Source organism: Vipera ursinii (genome assembly GCF_947247035.1).
Source record: "Vipera ursinii genome assembly, chromosome: Z".
In the NCBI taxonomy this organism is placed as follows: domain Eukaryota; kingdom Metazoa; phylum Chordata; class Lepidosauria; order Squamata; family Viperidae; genus Vipera; species Vipera ursinii.
Genome location: NC_139517.1, coordinates 49,193,820 through 49,212,903, shown reverse-complemented (window position 1 = coordinate 49,212,903; position 19,084 = coordinate 49,193,820). Strand labels below are relative to the sequence as shown.

The window sequence follows — 19,084 nt, the reverse complement described above, 5'->3', positions numbered from 1 at the left end:
AGCATTTATTTTGGTGAGTTATGTACTAGTAGTCTCATACAGGGACTACTGCAAAGCATTCCTTCTGTGGCAGCCATTAAACTTAAGTTTGAAAACCACAACTGATCTAGAATTGTTTCTATAAGCGATGAATGGGAACATCATAGGTCTTACATTAGTCTCACACTAAAGCAACTTTGCTTTAGATCAAGGTGCTTGCAACTGTGTCTTAAAAATTGCAGGGCTTAGGCCCACACTTCTTTTAGGCTGTCTACTCCATTCAAAATTGCACTCTTAGTCATTAAAGGTGCACCTTTTGCAAATCCTCCCAAAGAAGTTGTTACCAATTTGTTATTAACAACCCATCCAACTTTTTTCAGAGCATGTTCATACTGTATTATCCATAAATTGCTATTTAAATTTAAATAAGCCATTTCTTTATTACAGTTTAGAACAGAGTTCCCCAACCTTTCTGGCTTTGTAGACTGGGGGTGGGGGAGGGGAGAGAGATTTAAATAGCCGAAACTCGTCCTACTTTCCTTAGCTCAGCCGCGGGCCCATTTCTCAATATTTTTAAATACCACAAAAATGCTAAAAAGCTATATATATAAAAAGTTATATACACATATTAAATGCCAGTTAGATATATAAAGGTGAATATTTACATATCACAAAAGAATATATGAAAGACTGCTGTCCTAAAGTTTTGTCTGTTCCCTTTTGCCTATTAAGAAACTTTGCTTGTTATAGAAGCTGTTTTAGGCACAAAGTTTTCCTGTTTCTATTTTAAAAAAATGAATGAAATTATTGTCTCCTTTTAGGAAAGAGATTTTTCTCTAGAGTAAGCATTAAGTCTTGCATAAAATAAAATGATGTGAACAATTCTGGGAAGGAAAGATACTTCTGAAAAACAGAAGTATAAATCCAGTTATACTGGACCCAAGTATATCATACTGTTAAGAACATGAAAGGCAGAGGAATTATTATTAGACAACGAAAGCTTCTGTAATAATCTTTCTCTTTTTAATATAACTAAAAATAACTTGTTCCGATTCCATCTTTCCTTTCAGTGGGAACAGGAGCAAAACTCTTATAACCCTTTATAGCACTACATTATAAAATATAAAAGAAAAAGCAGAGATTTCTAACAAATTGGTCTATAAGGATATTTCAAGCTGTTATGTATTTAAAATACCTTAATTTGAAAACATTGTAATGGAATATCACAGTGAACTCTCTTGTGCTATCCAGACAAAGGAAAAAAATAACCTGGCCCATGAAAATTTCCTGAATGGTCCTCAGGGAAAAAACAAAAAACCCCAAGTCCTTAGTGGGCCAGTGATAGGACACAAAAGAATTTCATCGATGCATGAAGTTTTTTTCTAGGGCTGCTGGTGTCCTTTGGATAGAGTGAATGTTTCTCTTCACTCTGTCTTCAAGAGAGGAAGTGGATGCACTCTCCAATTTTATATTGCTGCAAGTTAAAAGAAATAAAGAAACAAAGAAGGGTGTAAGTATTCATTTTGCCCTTTATAACATTTTTCACCAGAAAAAAGATGACCGAAAAAAACAAGAAAAAAAGGAGAAATTAACCAGGATATTAAAAAAAACTGTTTAAATGTCCTTCTGCATAATATCGGGGGTAGTGGGGCAGGAACAATACAAAACATGAAATCTCTCAAGTCTAGAAAAGAAAATCTATCTTGTTTTCATTCTTTTCTGTAGTCATTAACTCATACATGTTTTTTTGCATCACTCCTTACACATAAAAAAGCTTTCCTCTTCCTATTCAAGATAATTCTATGCCTCTGCACTTTCTCCCTCATACCCAGATTTTTACCTAATCCTTAGCAAGATCATATTATCCTAAAGTAGTTTACAACCATTATTATAGTTCCTGCTTTAATATATTTAGATTCCAATTCATACACAAATGGCCCATTATGGAAAAGGCTGAGGAAATGATGGGAATTGTGCAAAGTATTTAAAAGGGGTTCTACTGAAAGTGAAGCATCCCTCCCCAAATTGTTAAAGAAACCCACCCTTTGGAAAATTCACAGACCTGCTTTGAAGGCTCCATCCATCCAGGTTCCACATTTGCCACTTTACTGGCTGTTCCAGCAGAAGCACTGTGTGTGTGTGGGGGGGGGGGGAGTCCTCGACTTACAACAGTTCATTTAGTGACCATTAGAAGTTACAACAGCACTGAAAAAAGTGACTTTCAACCATTTTTCTCATGACCACTGTAGTATCCCCATGGTCATGTGATCAAAATCAGACACTTGGCAAGTGACTTATATTTATGATGGTTGCAGTGTCCTAAGGTTATGTGATCCCCTTTTGTGACCTGACAAGCAGGAAGTCAGATTTACTTAACAGCTATGTTACTAACTGAACAATTATAACTATGGCAAGAAAGGAGCAAAGGAGTAAAATGGAGCAAGACGCATTTAACAAACGTCTCACTTAGCAATGGAAATTTTGGGCTCAATTGAAGCTATCTGTAGTGAGAGAAACTAGATCACTGTTTCTAAGCCTTAGCAACTTTAAGATATGTGGACTTCAGTTCCCAGATTCCTGGTCAGTATACCTGAAAGGGAATTTGGGAATTGAAATCCACATATCTTAAAGTTGTTAAGGCTGAGAAACAGTGAATGAAAATATGAAAGTTCCAAATGTGTTTGTCTTAAAAATTAAGAAAAACATTTCCTCCTTATATCTAATACCTTGGAAGGTGAAACAAGCATGCATCACAAGAAGACTATCAAACTGCTGCTTTATATCAAGTGCAATAATCATCTAAGTGTTTTAATGAAGACTGAACCAGGACCTTCTGTGTTCAATATATGCTGTTCCAATTGAGCTATGGCTCTTCCCTAATTTTAGAAAGAAGGGTCACTCACTGTATAAACTTCCCATTGGACTGGCAAAGTTTTTCTAGAGCTTGCTCTCTTTCTTCTTCTTTTCTATGTTTATTCACATTGTTTTTTCTTTCTTCTTCTCGCCATTTGGCATTCTCCATCATTTCCTTCCGTCTTTCCTCCAGCTCTTCTGCAGATAATTTTCTGCTTAAAATAAATTAATATGATTTTAGACAGCAGAGTAGTGGCTTTTCAAATGATAATAATCACTATCAACTTATGGAGTAACCTTTCTCTTGGCTATTGTACGCAGAAGAAATAGGGTTCTCCCCCCCCTAGACTTCCGGTGGCTGCGCGGCGCCGGAGGCAGCCTTCCCAGGCTGCCCGCGGCTCAGCTGAGTGATTTTCGCCCGAAACAGCGCCGATCAGCTGTTCGGGCGAATTTGAAGCCCCCTCCTCGGGAGAAGAGGCGGGGGTGAGGCCCCAGGTAGGGGTTGAGTTCTCCGGGGCCGCCTGAGCTTGTAGCTTGGGCGGCTGAAGGATCGAACTCCCCCGTAGCCTGGGTCGCTCCCAGCTGGCCAGCGCCTCTGCTCCTGATTTCATGGAGCAGAGCCAGGCGTCTGCGACCACCCCTGCCTGAAGGAAGGACTATGGATTAAAAGGAGCAGGCAGAGCGGTACAAGAGGAAAAGGTGAAGAGGATTATTTTATTTTACTCTCGAGCTTGATGGACTTTTTTAAACTTTAAGTGAAAGTGCGTCACAATTGAAAGTTAAAGATGGCGGCTAAACCTCCCCCTAAAACTCTTCGGAGTGGTGGATCTTCTCCGGTGCAACAATCATCATTACAGGCGTTGCACCCTCCTGATGTATTGACACCGAAGGATTTACGAAATGCTTTGGATAAACATGCCCAGGTACTTTTGGAATCAATTAATCAATCAATTGGTGATAAATTTGCACAGATGGAGGAGAAATTGAAGAAGTTGGAGGAGAGAATGGAGGAGAGGATGGAACAGAAGTTCAGGGTGATGAAGGTAGACATTTTGTCTTCAGTGTATAAAGTGGCTGAATGTGTGGAAGATTTGGATGAAAAAGTGGAAGATTTGACTCAAAAGAATGCCATATTAGAAGCAAAAGTACTGGAGAATGAAGATTTAAGAGATAAAATGGATAGAGAATTGAGTCTTGCTCAATATTTCCAGATGCAGTTTGCCATTAGAATCAGAGGTTTAAAGGAGAATATTAAGGAAGATCTAAAGCAGCTGGTTTCTGAGGCTCTTGAAGTGGTATTGAATCAGCCAGCATCCGAAATAAAAGGAGGCATGGATAAAGTGTTTCGTGTGAATTCATGGATTGCTAGACAGAGAAAGTTGCCTAGAGATGTGGTGGTTTATTTTGCAAAAAGGGAAATTAGAGATGAAGTTATACAAGCTGCCTATGATACTAAAGTCGTGATTGCTGATCAAGAAGTTCTGGTTCTAAAAGAAATTCCTCCAAAGATTTTAAGAAGGAAGGATTTTACATTTCTTGTGCAAGAGCTCAAGCAACGAGATATAAGGTTCAGATGGGAGATCCCAGCTGGGTTGATGGTGATGTATGAAGGTAAAAGGTACCGTCTGGTTACTGTGATGCAAGCGCGTGATTTTTACAATAATGTTTTAAAAGCAACCCCATTAACACTTCTGGAAGCTGCAAAGGGATCTGGAGAAGGAGAACATCAAGAGGCTGAAGATGGACAGACAGAGGAGAATGGTGCTGGAGGAGATCAAGTTATAACACCTTTGGATGATCCCAGAGAACAGAGGATGACGCGTGCTGCTTTAAAACGATCAAAAAAGATAAAAGAACAAGAACAGCAGAAGTCTATGGAACTTTCACAACGTACTTACAGCCAAGTAGTGGGAGGTGGGAAAAGATTTGGGTGAGGAATGTAAAATTTAAACAAGTTTGAAATCTAAGAGAGAATTTTTACAAAATGTTTTATAGATGGTATTTAGATTTTAAAAAGCTAAGTATGTATCTGAATCATTAGCCTAAATGTTGGAGGTGCGGTGATGAAGACGTAATATATTTTTATATATGGTGGACTTGTAAAAAGGTTAAGGCTTTTTGGATAAAAGTCTGGTGGAACATACTAAGTTGATGTTGAATTTAATTACGGCAGCAAGACTTTTGATAGGTTAGTACTGGAAAGAGGTTTCCGATTTGGTTGAAATGGCGAAGATTTCGGCCTATTTGCAAGATTACTTGCAGGAACGCTATATTATGGAAGGGAGAGAATGGTTTGAGTTTATCCAGAATAAGTATAGGGTTAAGAAGTTTTATATTTGAATAAGGCTTCTTTCTTTGTTTCTTTTTTTATATTAGTTTTTTCATATATATATTTAATATTACTAAGGTTTGTTTTATCCTATATAAGCTAGAGAGTGATAGATTTTAGAGTTTATGGTTGTTAGTATATGGTTGTTTATGATTGTTTTTTTTTATACATACCTTGTACTTAGCTCTGGGAAGTCGGGGGGGAGGGGGGGAGGGAGAAGGGTGGGGGAGGGGGGATTTTCTAAGGGAAAAATTGTATGTTAAAACTTTTCAATAAAAAAAAAAAGAAATAGGGTTCTCTAAAACTGTGATTAAGTGATTAATAGCCAGAGTAGTAATAAGTGATTAATAGCCAGAGTAGTAATTAATTAAAGAATAAGGGCTTAAGTCAAACTAGAAAGGACCATACGTTCTTTACACTTCTGCACCATATGAATCTTTAACAAATTTATACATTAAATCTGATGTATTTGCTGACTGCATCCAGTGCATTAAAAGTATTTAAAGCTTTGCAAAGTGTTTTGAAATCAACAGGAAGCAAGTGCAGAGATTGAGGCTCAGTAGTATCCTTAGTAATGTAGATCATTCATCCTCAAATTGGAGGAGATCTTATAAAGTTGGACATTGGGGGTTTAAATAATGGGCAATAATGATAATGGTTTTTAAAAATAAGAGAAAATTGCTGAATCTTATTTTTATAACCCTTTTAATTGCCAAGCATTATAGAATGCATTTTTTCAAAATATTCTGCCTACAATATATGATAGTTATGTCATAACCCATTAAAAATACACCAATACCATGCCCATCCACATACCTCAAAGTCTGTGGTCTTCGGTGTTGGTGTTCCTTATGAAAATTCTTGTATTTTGTTTTTGCCTTTTGTTCCATACCATTGTCCCTGCAATTCAAAAATTTTATTTCCATAAAAATAATAATTCATTATTAATAATTCTTTACTTTAAGCTGTTGTTGTTAGTTGCGAAGTCGTGTCCGACCCATCGCGACCCTATGGACAATGTTCCTCCAGGCCTTCCTGTCCTCTACCATCTTCTGGAGTCCATTTAAGCTCACGCCTACTGCTTCAGTGACTCCATCCAGCCACCTCATTCTCTGTCGTCCCCTTCTTCTCTTGCCCTCAACCTTTCCCAGCATTAGGCTCTTTTCCAGTGAGTCCTTCCTTCTCATTAGGTGGCCAAAGCATTTGAGTTTCAGCTTCAGGATCTGGCCTTCTAAAGAGCAGTCAGGGTTGATCTCCTCTAGGACTGACCGGTTTGAGCGCCTTGAAGTCCGAGGGACTCGCAGGAGTCTTCTCCAGCACCAGAGTTCAAAGGCCTCAATTCTTTGGCACTCAGCCTTTTTTATGGTCCAACTTTCACTGCCATACATTGCAACTGGGAAGACCATAGCCTTGACTATACGCACTTTTGTTGACAGGGTGATGTCTCTGCTTTTTAGTATGCTGTCTAGATTTGCCATGGCTTTCCTCCTGAGGAGCAAGCGTCTTTTAATTTCTTGGCTACAGTGCCCATCTGCAGTGATCTTGGAGCCCAGGAAAATAAAATCTGTCACTACCTCCATTTCTTCCCCATCTATTTGCCAGGAATTGAGAGGGCCGGATGCCATGATCTTGGTTTTCTTAATGTTTAGTTTCAACCCAGGTTTTGCACTCTCCTTCTTCACTCGCAACAAGAGGCTCTTTAGTTCCTCTTCACTTTCTGCCATTAGAGTGGTATCATCTGAATATCTTAGGTTGTTGATGTTTCTTCCGGCAATCTTAATTCCAACTTTTGATTCATCTAGCCCTGCCTTTCTCATGATGTGCTCTGCATATAAGTTAAATAGGCAAGGCGACAGGATACAGCCTTGCCGGACTCCTTTCCCAATTTTGAACCAATCAGTGGTTCCGTGTCCAGTTCTCACTGTTGCTTCTTGGCCCGAATATAGGTTTCTCAAGAGACATATAAGATGGTCTGGTACGCCCATCTCTTTAAGGACTTGCCACAGTTTGTTATGATCCACACAATCAAAGGCTTTAGCATAGTCAATGAAGCAGAAGTAGATGTTTTTCGGGAACTCTCTAGCTTTCTCCATGATCCAGCGTATGTTAGCAATTTGATCTCTAGTTCCTCTGCCTCTTCAAAATCCTGCCTGTACGTCTGGTAGTTCTCGATCCATACTGCTGGAGTCTAGCTTATAGGATTTTAAGCATAACTTTACTAGCATGAGAAATGAGTGCAATGGTGCGATAGTTTGAACATTCTTTGGCACTGCCTTCCTTTGGATCTTTTCCACTGATCTTTTCCAATCCTGAGGCCACTGTTGAGTTTTCCAAATTTGCTGGCAAATTGAGTATAGCACTTTTACTGCATCGTCTTTTAAGATTTTGAATAGCTCAGCTGGAATACTGTCACCTCCAGTAGCTTTGTTGTTGCTCAGCTTTTCTAAGGCCCACTTCACTTCACATTCTAGGATGTATGGCTCGAGGTCAGTGACCACCTCATTGTGATTATCAGGGACGTTAAGCTCATTCTTGTATAGTTCTTCTGTGTAATTTTGCCACCTCTTCTTAATCTCTTCTGCTTCTGTTAGGTCCCTGCCATTTTGGTCCTTTATCATGCCCATTTTTGCATGAAACGTTACTTTCATCTCTCCAATTTTATTGAAAAGATCTCTGGTCCTCCCTATTCTATTGTTTTCTTCTATTTCTTTGCATTGTTCATTTAAGAAGGCATTCTTATCTCTTCTAGCTATTCTTTGGAATTCTGCATTTAATTGGGCATATCTTTCTTTTTCTCCCTTGCTTTTCGCTTCCCTCCTTTCCTTAGCTATTTGCAAAGCTTCCTCAGACAGCCATTTTGCTTTCTTGCATTTCTTTTTCTTTGGGATGGTTTTGGTTGCTACCTGTTGTACAGTGTTGCGAACCTCTGTCCATAGTTCTTCAGGCACTCTGCCTATCAGATCTAATTCCTTAAATCTATTTGTCACCTCTACTGTATATTCAACAGGGATATGATTTAATTCATACCTGACTGGCCTAGCGCTTTTCCCTACTTTCTTTAATTTAAGCCTAGACTTTGCAACAAGAAGCTCATGGTCTGAACCACAGTCAGCTCCTGGTCTTGTTTTTACTGACTGTATAGAGCTTCTCCATCTTTGGCTGCAGAGCAGATAGTCAATCTGATTTCTGTGTTGACCGTCTGGTGATGTCCATGTGTAAAGCCGTCTCTTGGGTTGTTGTAAAAGAGTGTTTGCTATGACCATCGTATTCTCTTGACAAAATTCTATCAGCTTGTGCCCTGCTTCATTTTGTACTCCAAGGCCAAACTTGCCTGTTATTCCGGTTATCTTTTGGCTTCCTACTTTAGCATTCCAATCCCCCATGATGATAAGAACATCATTTTTTGGTGTAAGTTCTATAAGGTGCTGTAGGGCTTCATAGAACCGGTCAATTTCATCCTCTTCAGCACCAGTGGTTGGGGCATAGACTTGGACTTCTGTGATATTGAATGGTTTGTCTTGGATTTGAACTGAGATCATTCTGTCATTTTGAGTACTGTATCCCAGTATTGCTTTTCCTACTTTTTTATTGACTATGAAGGCTACTCCATTTCTTGAGGGATTCTTGCCTGCAGTAGTATACCTGATGGTCATCTGAATTAAATTCACCCATTCCTGTCCATTTTAATTCGCTGATACCTAAGATGTTGATGTTTAGTCTTGTCATCTCTTGTTTGACCACGTCTAGCTTTCCTTGATTCATGGATCTTACATTCCAGGTTCCTATGGAGAAAAAATCTTTACAGCATCGGACTTTCCTTTCACCACGACACATCCACAGCTGAGCATCCTTTCGGCTTTGGCCCAGTCACTTCATTCTTACTGGCGCTACTAGTACTAGCCCTCTGCTCTTCCCCAGTAGCATATTGGATGCCTTCTGACCTGAGGGGCTCATCTTCCAGCATCATATCGTTTTGCCTTTTGGTACTGTCCATAGGGTTTTCATGGCAAAGATACTGGAGTGGGTTGCCATTTCCTTCTCCAGTGGATCACGTTTTGTCAGAACTCTCTGCTATGACCTGTCCGTCTTGGGTGGCCCTGCACGGCATAGCTCATAGCTTCATTGAATTACGCAAGCCCCTTCACCACAACAAAGCAGTAATCCATGAAGGAGTAGTTTAAGCTATTCTATTACTAATTCTTTATCTTATACTACCAGGACGCATAATATTTTTCAACCCAATGACTGCACTTGCCTTTTGAATGAGCAAGAGGAGCAACATACCAAATCATGATTTGGGGTGGTGGAGGGGAATTCAAATATTAAATTGTCATTAATTTTGAACAATGAATATAATTACTCCATATATTCTGAAAACATTTACCTTGCCACATTAAAAATTACAATGAATAGAGGCCAGAATAATTATCTTTCAAGTATTCTCAGTCCTTCATCCAATAAGTTGTGAGGACTGAGAATACTTGAAAGATCATTATTCTGGCCTCTATTCATTATAATTTTTAATGTGGCAATGTAAATTTATGTATACAAAAACCACCTAATCTAAGATTTGAATAATTCCAAAGCACTAAGATAACCTCTATCGTAGAAAAGGAGAATTGGTTGCCCAATTTTTGCTTACAGTTTACTGTCTCTAGGTGATCTTGATCTCTTATGCCTGCTTGAGTCCTGATTTGTGTTCTTGTTCACATGCCTTTCAGGAGAATGGCTTTGTTGCTCTGATCCTAAACTCTGTTGGAGTTTATGAGACATCCTTTCATGGCCACTATCACGAACCTAGCATTATGAGAAAAATGCCATTTTCTTAAAGAGTTTAAACATGGAAAAATATTGCTTTATTAGAGAATAAATTGCTATATTCAACTGACTGCACGCAGCTGTCCCAAACTGTGACTGTAAAGGTATTAGCAGTTAATCTACACTAGCAAGGAATTCAAAGATAATAGTTCATATACTTCACAATTTTAGTCAAACTGGCCCCAATAAATAGCATCTCTATTTTATATTGTATAGTAAATACTACAGAGCACAATACGTACTTGCAATCCATATCCTGGTTTTTGGCGATGAAGATATTCTATTTTCTCCCGTGACCTAAAGCAAAAGAAAATTAAATTCTAACAATTCATGAGTGTGATAGGTCTGAATTCCCTTTTATTTTAACTGTGAACAGTGGCTGAAGGAGTGGTTATTAACCAGAGACTACATGTACCATCTTTAAAACTCCAAAAGACCCCTTTATATAGCATGTATTTCTGTGGGAACGGAGTTCCATTTTTTTCTCTGCAATTATGAACAGTAGTCAAACCAAGCCTCTAAAATAGGCTAAATGAATAAATGTATATAAATCATACTTAGTTTTAATCTCTTCATCTTCACCACTACTGGAGTTATGGTGCCTATGTTTCTTGTGCTTCTTCTTCTTCTCTTTCTTTCTTTTTTTCTTCTTCTCCAAACTGCTTTGTAACTGGATCATTTGAAAAAGGGAGTATTAGTTTCACAATAATCACCAGAGTTTACAGTATTGTCCTAATTCCTTTTGGGCCAACAGGTACTTAATACAATTTTGAGAACATACAGTAAAATTTCCATAGTTGACCACTTCCCTGCACTGACCATCTCCATAAGTTGACCTAATTTTCAGAGACCAGGTGTACTGTATGGTATATGTACACAATAGAAAGCCAACCTCTCTATAATGACCACCTCTGTAAGTTGCATCTTGACTACCTGGACCTTGACACAGTATTAATTTATTTTCTATAACTTGACTAGTTGAGTCCAGTCTGCATCAAGAGCAAGAAAAGTGAAATGTAGAATTGGTAGCAATGAATTTCTTTCAAGAAGAATATCAAAGAATACAATATTTTTGACTTTGATTCGATAGTAAAGATGATGACATCCCTAACACTGACAAGTATGGACTCTTTTTCAAGGCAATGCCTGGCAGGAGCCTCTTTATGACAAATGTAAGAGTGGAAAACTTTCTAAAGAACGTTTCACAGTTCTGCTGTGGGCTAGCTTAACTGGAGAGAAGCTAAAACTTTTGATAATCGGTAAATCGGCAAACCCATCCTCATTCAAGAACCTGCAGTCCACAGACCTTCCCTCACCTGGAAATCTAACAAATCTGCATGGATGACTGGTACCCTGTTTGAGAAGTGGATAAGCAGTATGGACCAAGAAATGAAGAAGAAATGTTCCATTCTCCTTGTAATAAACAATTGTCCTAAGTGAATCATCTTATAAACGTGAAAGTGAAATTTTTGCCTCCAAACCCTACATCAAAAATTCAACCTCTCAACCAAGGCGTAATCAAAACATTCAAAATGCACTACCAAGCCCAGCTTCTGCAATGGGCCATTGGTAAAACACAAACATGATCCGTCTGAAGAAGCAAACTCCTAATTCTAACTCTAACTTAAGTGAATTAAGTGAGAAGGACACAGAAGTTGCAGGTATTCTGAAAGAAAAGGATGTCAGTTATTTACTAATTCAGTTAGTCATTCGCTGTGGAAAAATGCCCAGGTATGGTGAGTGATATAGCCAACACTGAGAGTGCTTAATCTGCTTACCTTCATAAAAAGAATAAGAAACAGACTAAAAATTTTTTTAAAGAATGATCAAACCATGAGAAAACAATACATACAAACAATACATACATAAATGTATTGATTTTGTATGATGCAGTATTCTATAAATGATTTTCCTGTGTTTTCACTATGTCGATGAACATTTTGGTTGCCATAAGAAGAGTGAAGATTTATAGCATATATTCTGCATTAATTATTTGAAATAATTTCATATCTTCAGTAATTAGTGTTAATTAGAAATCTTAACACCAACTATAATCTTGTACAAGATTAATTGGAAAAACTACATTCTGGTTTGTACTCATTTCTAACAATTTTTGTTGTAAATACAGCAATTATTAAAAGACTATTAATTTGATTGGGCAATTGTTTAGTATTTTGTTGAGGCATTATTTCTGTACCTTATTCTCTTTCCCTCTAAACCAAGATCATCAGAGATTAAGGTAAACGTCACACTGTCTATATACCTAAACATTTTAGGAATTACTTTCTCTCCAGTTCAAAAAAAGGTACTCTAAACCAGGGCTTTTCAACCTTTTCACCCATTGTACCACTTTTAGGATATGGCAACATCTACGTACCACCAGTCACCTAGCAAGATGTCAACTTGATGACCAAAAAAAAAAAAAAGAAAAAAGAAAAAGAAAAAAGTGATGAAGTACAGGTAGTCCTCGACTTACAACAGTTCACTTAATGACTGTTCAAAATTACAATGGCACTGAAAAGTGTCCCCCAAGCCACAGCCGAGCAAGACCCGTGCCTGCCTGCCCAGCGGCGCTCTTCCTCCTGTCCAAGGTTTTCATTGTTGTGCTGCCACCAGTTCAGCTCATTCCCCTCCCCTGCTACCACTTTTCTAGGATGGCTATCACCTGCCATGTGCCAATGTACCACAGGTGGTACCCGTGCCACTGGTTGAAAAGCCCTGCTCTAAACCAGGGGTCCCCAACCTCTGGTCCATGGACTGGCAGCGGGCCATGATATACCAGAAACTATGCCACACAAACAAGCAAAGCCCCATTTGTGGAATGCAGGCAGCACATGAAACCACGCCCCCTCTGGTCTATGGAAAAACCTCTCTCCACAGAACCGGTCCCTGGTGCCCAAAAGGTTGGGGGCCTCTGCTCTAAACTCCCAACACTGTCCATAATAATTTGAAATTGATAAGTAATACCTATCTTAGGTGTATTTTTAAATACTTTTTATCTACCTTTTTATATACCACTGAGCTGGCAAACATACCTAATATTCCCATCTCCTCCTATTTTCTCTAAAACAAGAAACTTGTGAGGTGAGTTGGTCTGAAAGAGAATGGCTGGCCCAAAGTCAGGCAGCTAATTTTCTGTGCCCAAGACAGAACTAGAACTCAGTCTTCTTATTTATTTGCCAACACCTTAACAATTACATCAAACTGGAAATAGCCCCACCCAATTTTGCTCAAAATACATAGGATTGTCATCATGGAATTCAACACCATTCTGTTGTATATATTCACAGAGCATTCAGCATTAACATACCAGTTCTTTGATCTTCTTCATTTTTACAGGATTGTTCAAAACATCACGTTTCTTCTCTTCCTCCCTCTTCCTATATAGACAAAATAATATTAATTTATTAAGTAATTTCAGGTGAAATTCTCAGGTATTATATTTCAGTAGTATCATTTCTGATTAGAGGGTGATACCACCTATGGTCTTCCAGGAGTAAATGGATTTTATCTTCTATCAAAATTTAGTTGGCTTTATTTATTTTGCTTTTACTGATTATAATTGGTTTTAGGATTATCTTGTATAAGACCAGTGACCACAAAGGTTTCCTAATACAAAGATACAGTTATAGCAGGGTTTTTCAACCTTTTCATGCATTGTACCACTTTTAGGATATGGCAACATCCAAGTAACCACCAGTTGCCTAGCAAGATGTCAACTTGATGACCAAAAAAAAGAGGAAGAAAATGATGAAGTACAGGTAGTCCTCAACTTACAACAGTTCGCTTAGTGACTGTTCGAAGTTACAATGGCACTGAAAAAAGTGCCCACCAAGCCACAGCTGAGGAAGACACCTGCCTGCCCAGTGGGGCTCTTCTTCCTGTCCAAGGTTTTCATTGTTGTGAGCATTTCAGTTGAGGATTGGCAGCGGGGGTGGGGGGTGTTTGGTTTTTATTCCACCCCCTCTACTGGGTGGTTGCAGGAGGTTTTGGTCACTTCACATGACCCTGGGACACTGTGACCGTCACAGTGTGACTTTCACACCGTGTGAAAGCCCTAATAAGCAGGCATATACATAGAATGAAGGCTACTGCTAAGCTTGTAAGCCGCCCTGAGTCTTCGGAGAAGGGCGGGATATAAATGGAATTAAAAAATAAAATAAAAAATAAATATGAATCAATTCCCAAGCATCTGAATGTAAATCACGACCCTGGAGATGCTACAACATTCCAGCTGATCAGCACTTGTTCTGGGCTCAGAAGCACCAGGATCAGTGCCAGTGCTTCTGGGCTCAGAAGCACCAGGATCAGTGCCGGGCTCCAGCTGGAGCCCGGCGCTGATCCTGGCGCTTCCACTGAGCCCTGACAACCCCAAAGAAGTGCTGATCCTGGCGCTTCCACTGAGCCCTGACAGCCCCAAAGAAGTGCTGATCCTGGCGCTTCCACTGAGCCCTGAAAGCCCTGCAGCTCCAGCCGTCTCTCGCTCAGGCTTGTTCGGTGCTGCCACTGGTTCAGGTCATTCCCCTCCCCTGCTACTTTTCTACGATGGTCGCGTACCACCTGCCAGGTACCAATGTACCACAGGTGGTATCTGTACCACTGGTTGAAAAGCCCTGAGTTATAGTATCGGAAGTCATAATTTCCCAATACCCAATCTATAGGATTAGCATATCTGATCAAATTTTGCACAAAATGTAAAAGAGAAGCACTGTAGATATTAAAGGGAATAATTCAGGTTTTCAAAATGTTAATATTATAGATATTTCAATGCTTTCATTTTATAAATCATCCTGGCCATCACCTCACTTATCAGCCATTCATTTATTATAGATTTTATTTATATACTTTCTGACTTTCTTTGACACTGAAAGCAGTCTTAATTACCTTATCATAAAAAGAGGATCTTCCCGAATCTTGCTAGCTATATCCAAGGCAGAATTGGCACCTGTGGATGCAAAGATAGAGCCTGGCAGAAGGCCAGTCTCAGAAGAGCAACCTGCCTCCTTGTCCTCTGCTGTCTCAAAGACATACTTGTCAACTGGACGCCCCATAAGGTATTCATCTCTGTTCACCATGCCACCTGGTCCTTGGTACATCCATTCCAACTTCTCATCTTTTTTTCTAATTTATTTGGAAGAAAAGATATAAAAACTTTCAAGTCAACTCAGAGTCAGAAGAGAATACCAAAAAAAAAGATAACTGTAAGCAGAATATTTAACATTTTTGGGGGGGCTGACGTTACAAAGAGGCTGAGAACACACTACACATATAGATAAGTCCAGAGCTTGGGATGGGTTGGGGGAATGCTAAATGCAAGAAATAAAAACTCTGAATTCCTGGATGGGAGAAAATAAACACACTGGTGATACTTATTAAAATCATTATTTCCCAGGGCTGATAGAAGGGAAATACAATTGCTAGAGGAATTGGTACATTTTAATTTTTTTTTACATTCCAATGATCTCATCAGTTTTATCAAGGAAAATTTAATATTAATTAAAATACATTTTTCTGAACTGAATTGAAAAAAGCTTTATCAAGAAGCATTAGATTTCCAAATGAGAATTTTGTTTCTTTCATTTCTCTCTATCCACTTAATTCTTGAATTAAAAATGCATTTCACATATACAGAACAGTATCACCTTTAATTACTTTACATTCTAGAATTCCAGTCTAGAAGATGTTATGCTAAGGTCACTTGCAGACCAGAGTATTATGCACAGATCTCTCTCTCTCTCTCTCTCTCTCTCTCTCTCTCTCTCTCTCTCTCACTCACACACACACACACACACACACACACACGTATATGTATGTGTGTATACCATATGCATATAAAAATTACATGAACTAAGTCTGTCTAACAGGAAACACTACTTGTCATGTACTATAATGTTAGCTGAGGTGTCCTTTAAGTTTTTAGCTATAACAAGTTATGAAACCAATATAGTTGCACAAAAAGCTTAATAAAGATCCAAAAAGGACACATAGTAGAAAGAAAAAAGAGTCAAATCATGAAAGAAGGGTACAGAGAGCTAACTCATAGGTACAAAAATAGTAGTAGGAAAGCTAAAGCTCAGAATGAACTGAGATAGGTGGAAGCTGCTAAAAGTGGGTTTCTTTAAGGAAGACATAATTGATATTTTGGCTGCTCAATGACAATGGAAAAATATTAAGAGGTAACAATGAAAAGGCAAAGCTATTCTACACTCAGTCATCTGTAATGGGAAGATAAATGTTCCATCAGGCAATTGTAGGGGGCAGAACTGACCCTGCAGGAACAAATCCTATTAAATTTTAATTGGTTAAATATTCACATCTAAATGAACTCAATTTTGGGATGATTTGGCTAAGTCTTTAATTATATTTTCATTAAAAAAATCCTAGGGAACTGGTGAAGTGCTAAATTTCTACAAGATAGGAAGTGGTTTTAAATCTAAAGCAGGTAATGGTAACTTGTACGTGTCCCAAAGATGCTTTTTCAGGAGGCAATTGGACTTTCTTGTTTTACTTTGAAGACATTTTGATTGTCATCCAAGAAGCTTCTTCAGCTTTGACTAGATGGTGGAGAATGGGCGCCTTTGGAGATTATCTATGTCCTCAGGGTCACCTGAGTAGTCCAAATGTGTGTGGAGGAACAGGATAGTTGCTTCTTGAAAAAGCACCTTTGGGACAACCATGACCTGGATGACTGAGAATCTCCATAGACATTTAACTAGTAAGTGCTGGAAAACAAACAGCAGAAATTAGTATGGAAATTTCAAGAACAGAGATCTTGGACTGAATAGCTTTTGTTAAGCATTATGGGAATGATGAAGACATAGTACTTTATTTCAACAAAAGACAAAGACAGATTCTCGCTGAACATTCAAAGCAAATTAATATTGTAATAAATCCAATTCAACAGTAGAATCAATTATCCAAAGATGTGATGGTTTTCCCTTCACTACAATTCTTTAAAATAGAGGCTAAACAATCTCTTTCAGGGATACTGTAATATGAATTAGTGTAGCTAATTGATAGCTTAAATAGTTCTTTCCTATTCCACAATTCTATGATTGCAAACCAATAAATCCAAGTCAACATACTTGATAGCGCCTACATCTTCTGCATAACGCTGCATTTCTTCTCGTGCTCGCTCTTCATGCAATTCTCGTTGTAGCTCTTCAATTTTCTTCCGTTCAGCTTCATGCTTTTGTTCTGCTTTCCAAACTTTTTCCACATTACGGAGGGTTTGTGGGTGCCAGCTTTTTTTAAGGTTCTAGACAAAATTAAGCATTTAACATTTATCTTGATTTAATCTGAAAATTTCCTCTACAAGAGCTATACATATTAAATGTCAACCAGAAAAATACCTGAATGCAAACCTCAGTGAACTAAAATTAAGTACATAGAAGTGTTAGCTCCATATTTATATTGCTATTCAAATAGTTCCCTCATTTTATAGTTTACAGTCATTGTTCTGTAACAGAATGGCAGCTAGCTAGCCACTACACACCAGATACATTTTGCTTCAAGTCAATTTCATATCATTGATTTAATAAGCTCAATTAGCACATTACAATTATTGGACTGTGGGGCTATTTGTGTCCTCCATTCCAAATGAACTTTCCATAGTCTGTTAATTGGTACATTAAGAATCCTCACCAATTAGATTCACACATCATAGAAAGTCATGTTTTTCTTAAAAATGGTTGAATATACTATTTGAATACTAACTGGACTCACCACATACAATAAACCATAAACCATGGCTTGTAAACAGTGGCTAAAATATCATAATCTGCTAAAGCAAAAGTAACCAGATTATAAATTAGTGATATGTGAAACAATAGCTAAGATATCACATCTTAATAAACTAGACAAACTAGATTATGACCTAGTGATAAGCCACTTAGGTTGCTATAAAGAAGCTCTTTACCTCTAGCAAGTGCTTAAAGAAGATATGCTGCTGTCCCTACCTCATTTCTTCTGAACTGCTTTCCATAACTCTGAATTCCAACCAAGCCATTCCCCCACACTAGCGCAAGTCTCTCCAACCTTAAAAACGTCCTTACATTTCAATTATATAATATAGTATACAATTACATTATACGAAATATCCCTGTATTTTCATCCAAATGTGTACATAGCAAGTGAACTGCGAATGGAGATAAGAAATGAGCTTTTAGTTTCGATTAATTCAAATCCAAGCCAATTCGGACTGTCCCAGTCTCGATCCCTCCCCTCCTTCTACCTCGGCTTTTCTCCATTCCCTTTTTTTTCTCACCAGATCGCCTCCCCCCATGGCGACAGCTCAGTCTTCTTTGGAGCAGCCGCTACGCAGCTCCACTCCAACTCGGCTGTGGAGCTCAGACCGGCGTAGAATGATGACGCAACATTTTATATCTATCTCAAACGTCGCTCCTCCCAAAGCGGAAGTAATGGATTTAAAAACAGATACGTATAAAAAGCTTCCTCTGTCGATTTTGAAGCGTTTTTTCCCTGTTGTGGGGGAAATTGATAGTATTATTATATTATTATTATTATAAAGGCTCAACTATCAGACTCACGCGATGATATGAGTAGTAATATAATATTTGGAAGGAGGCAGGCTAAGGAAGATTGTGTGCCTTTTTCACACAAGATTGCGTGCATCTCATTTATGTTGCCTTTGTACACTGTAAGCGTGTGGGTGGAAATTTGCTCCCATCTTTTAAATCAGTTCAATTGCTGTGATACTTCAGTCCATCCAGAAACTACTTTGAACTACTTCTATTAATTAGCCAGTAGTTCAGTCACCAGGGTTTGGGAAAGTGTGAAAAAAATTAATTCTCACAGGAATGGCAGCATGATAGCAAAATAGACATGTGAAAGGTTTAATCAAATACACATAGTCCTTGACTTACTATATAGTTCATTTAGGGCTTTTCTAGCTTTTCACCCATTGTATCACTTTTAGGTAATGGTAACATCCAAGTACCACCAGTCGCCTAGCAAGGTATCAAAAATTTGATGACCAAAAAAAAAAAAAAAAGGAAAAAAGTGATGAAGTACAGGTAGTCCTCGACTTACAACAGTTTTCTTAGTGACTGTTCGAAGTTACAATGGCACTGAAAAAAGTGCCCC

General features: G+C 38.4%; 2 protein-coding genes across 6 annotated transcripts in view; one reads left to right on the top strand and one right to left on the bottom strand.

Moving 5' to 3' along the window:
• Nucleotides 1–399: 399 nt before the first annotated feature.
• CWC25 (CWC25 spliceosome associated protein homolog) lies at nucleotides 400–18,348 on the bottom strand. Of its 5 annotated transcripts, none has more exons than XM_083378391.1 (11): nucleotides 18,246–18,348; nucleotides 17,065–17,237; nucleotides 14,864–15,100; nucleotides 13,290–13,359; nucleotides 10,537–10,649; nucleotides 10,222–10,276; nucleotides 9,804–9,958; nucleotides 8,860–8,943; nucleotides 5,978–6,061; nucleotides 2,883–3,047; nucleotides 400–1,453 (listed from the first exon to the last, which is right to left on the bottom strand). In XM_083378391.1, the coding sequence occupies exons 1-11, from the start codon at nucleotides 18,261–18,263 to the stop codon at nucleotides 1,339–1,341; spliced, it is 1,269 nt and encodes a 422-aa protein (XP_083234517.1). In that variant the 5' UTR covers nucleotides 18,264–18,348; the 3' UTR covers nucleotides 400–1,338. The 5 variants fall into 5 exon arrangements, with proteins under 5 accessions (XP_083234517.1, XP_083234518.1, XP_083234521.1 ...); XM_083378392.1 differs by having other exon boundaries at nucleotides 2,883–3,044; XM_083378395.1 differs by having other exon boundaries at nucleotides 15,011–15,100.
• Nucleotides 3,136–19,084, top strand: part of LOC310649710 (uncharacterized protein) — a 629,251-nt gene continuing 613,302 nt past the window's right edge. Inside the window, exon 1 of the mRNA XM_083378401.1 lies at nucleotides 3,136–5,037. Coding sequence (XP_083234527.1) covers nucleotides 3,618–4,766 — 1,149 coding nt within the window. The 5' untranslated portion in view covers nucleotides 3,136–3,617 and the 3' untranslated portion in view covers nucleotides 4,767–5,037. The remainder of the gene's footprint in view (nucleotides 5,038–19,084) is intronic.

Coding starts and splice junctions, on each gene's coding strand:
- CWC25 (XM_083378391.1), bottom strand. Junction 10,650..13,289: donor TGAAGAAGATCAAAGAACTG/GTATGTTAATGC, acceptor CAAATGATCCAG/TTACAAAGCAGTTTGGAGAA. Junction 9,959..10,221: donor AACCAGGATATGGATTGCAA/GTACGTATTGTG, acceptor TCATAATGCTAG/GTTCGTGATAGTGGCCATGA.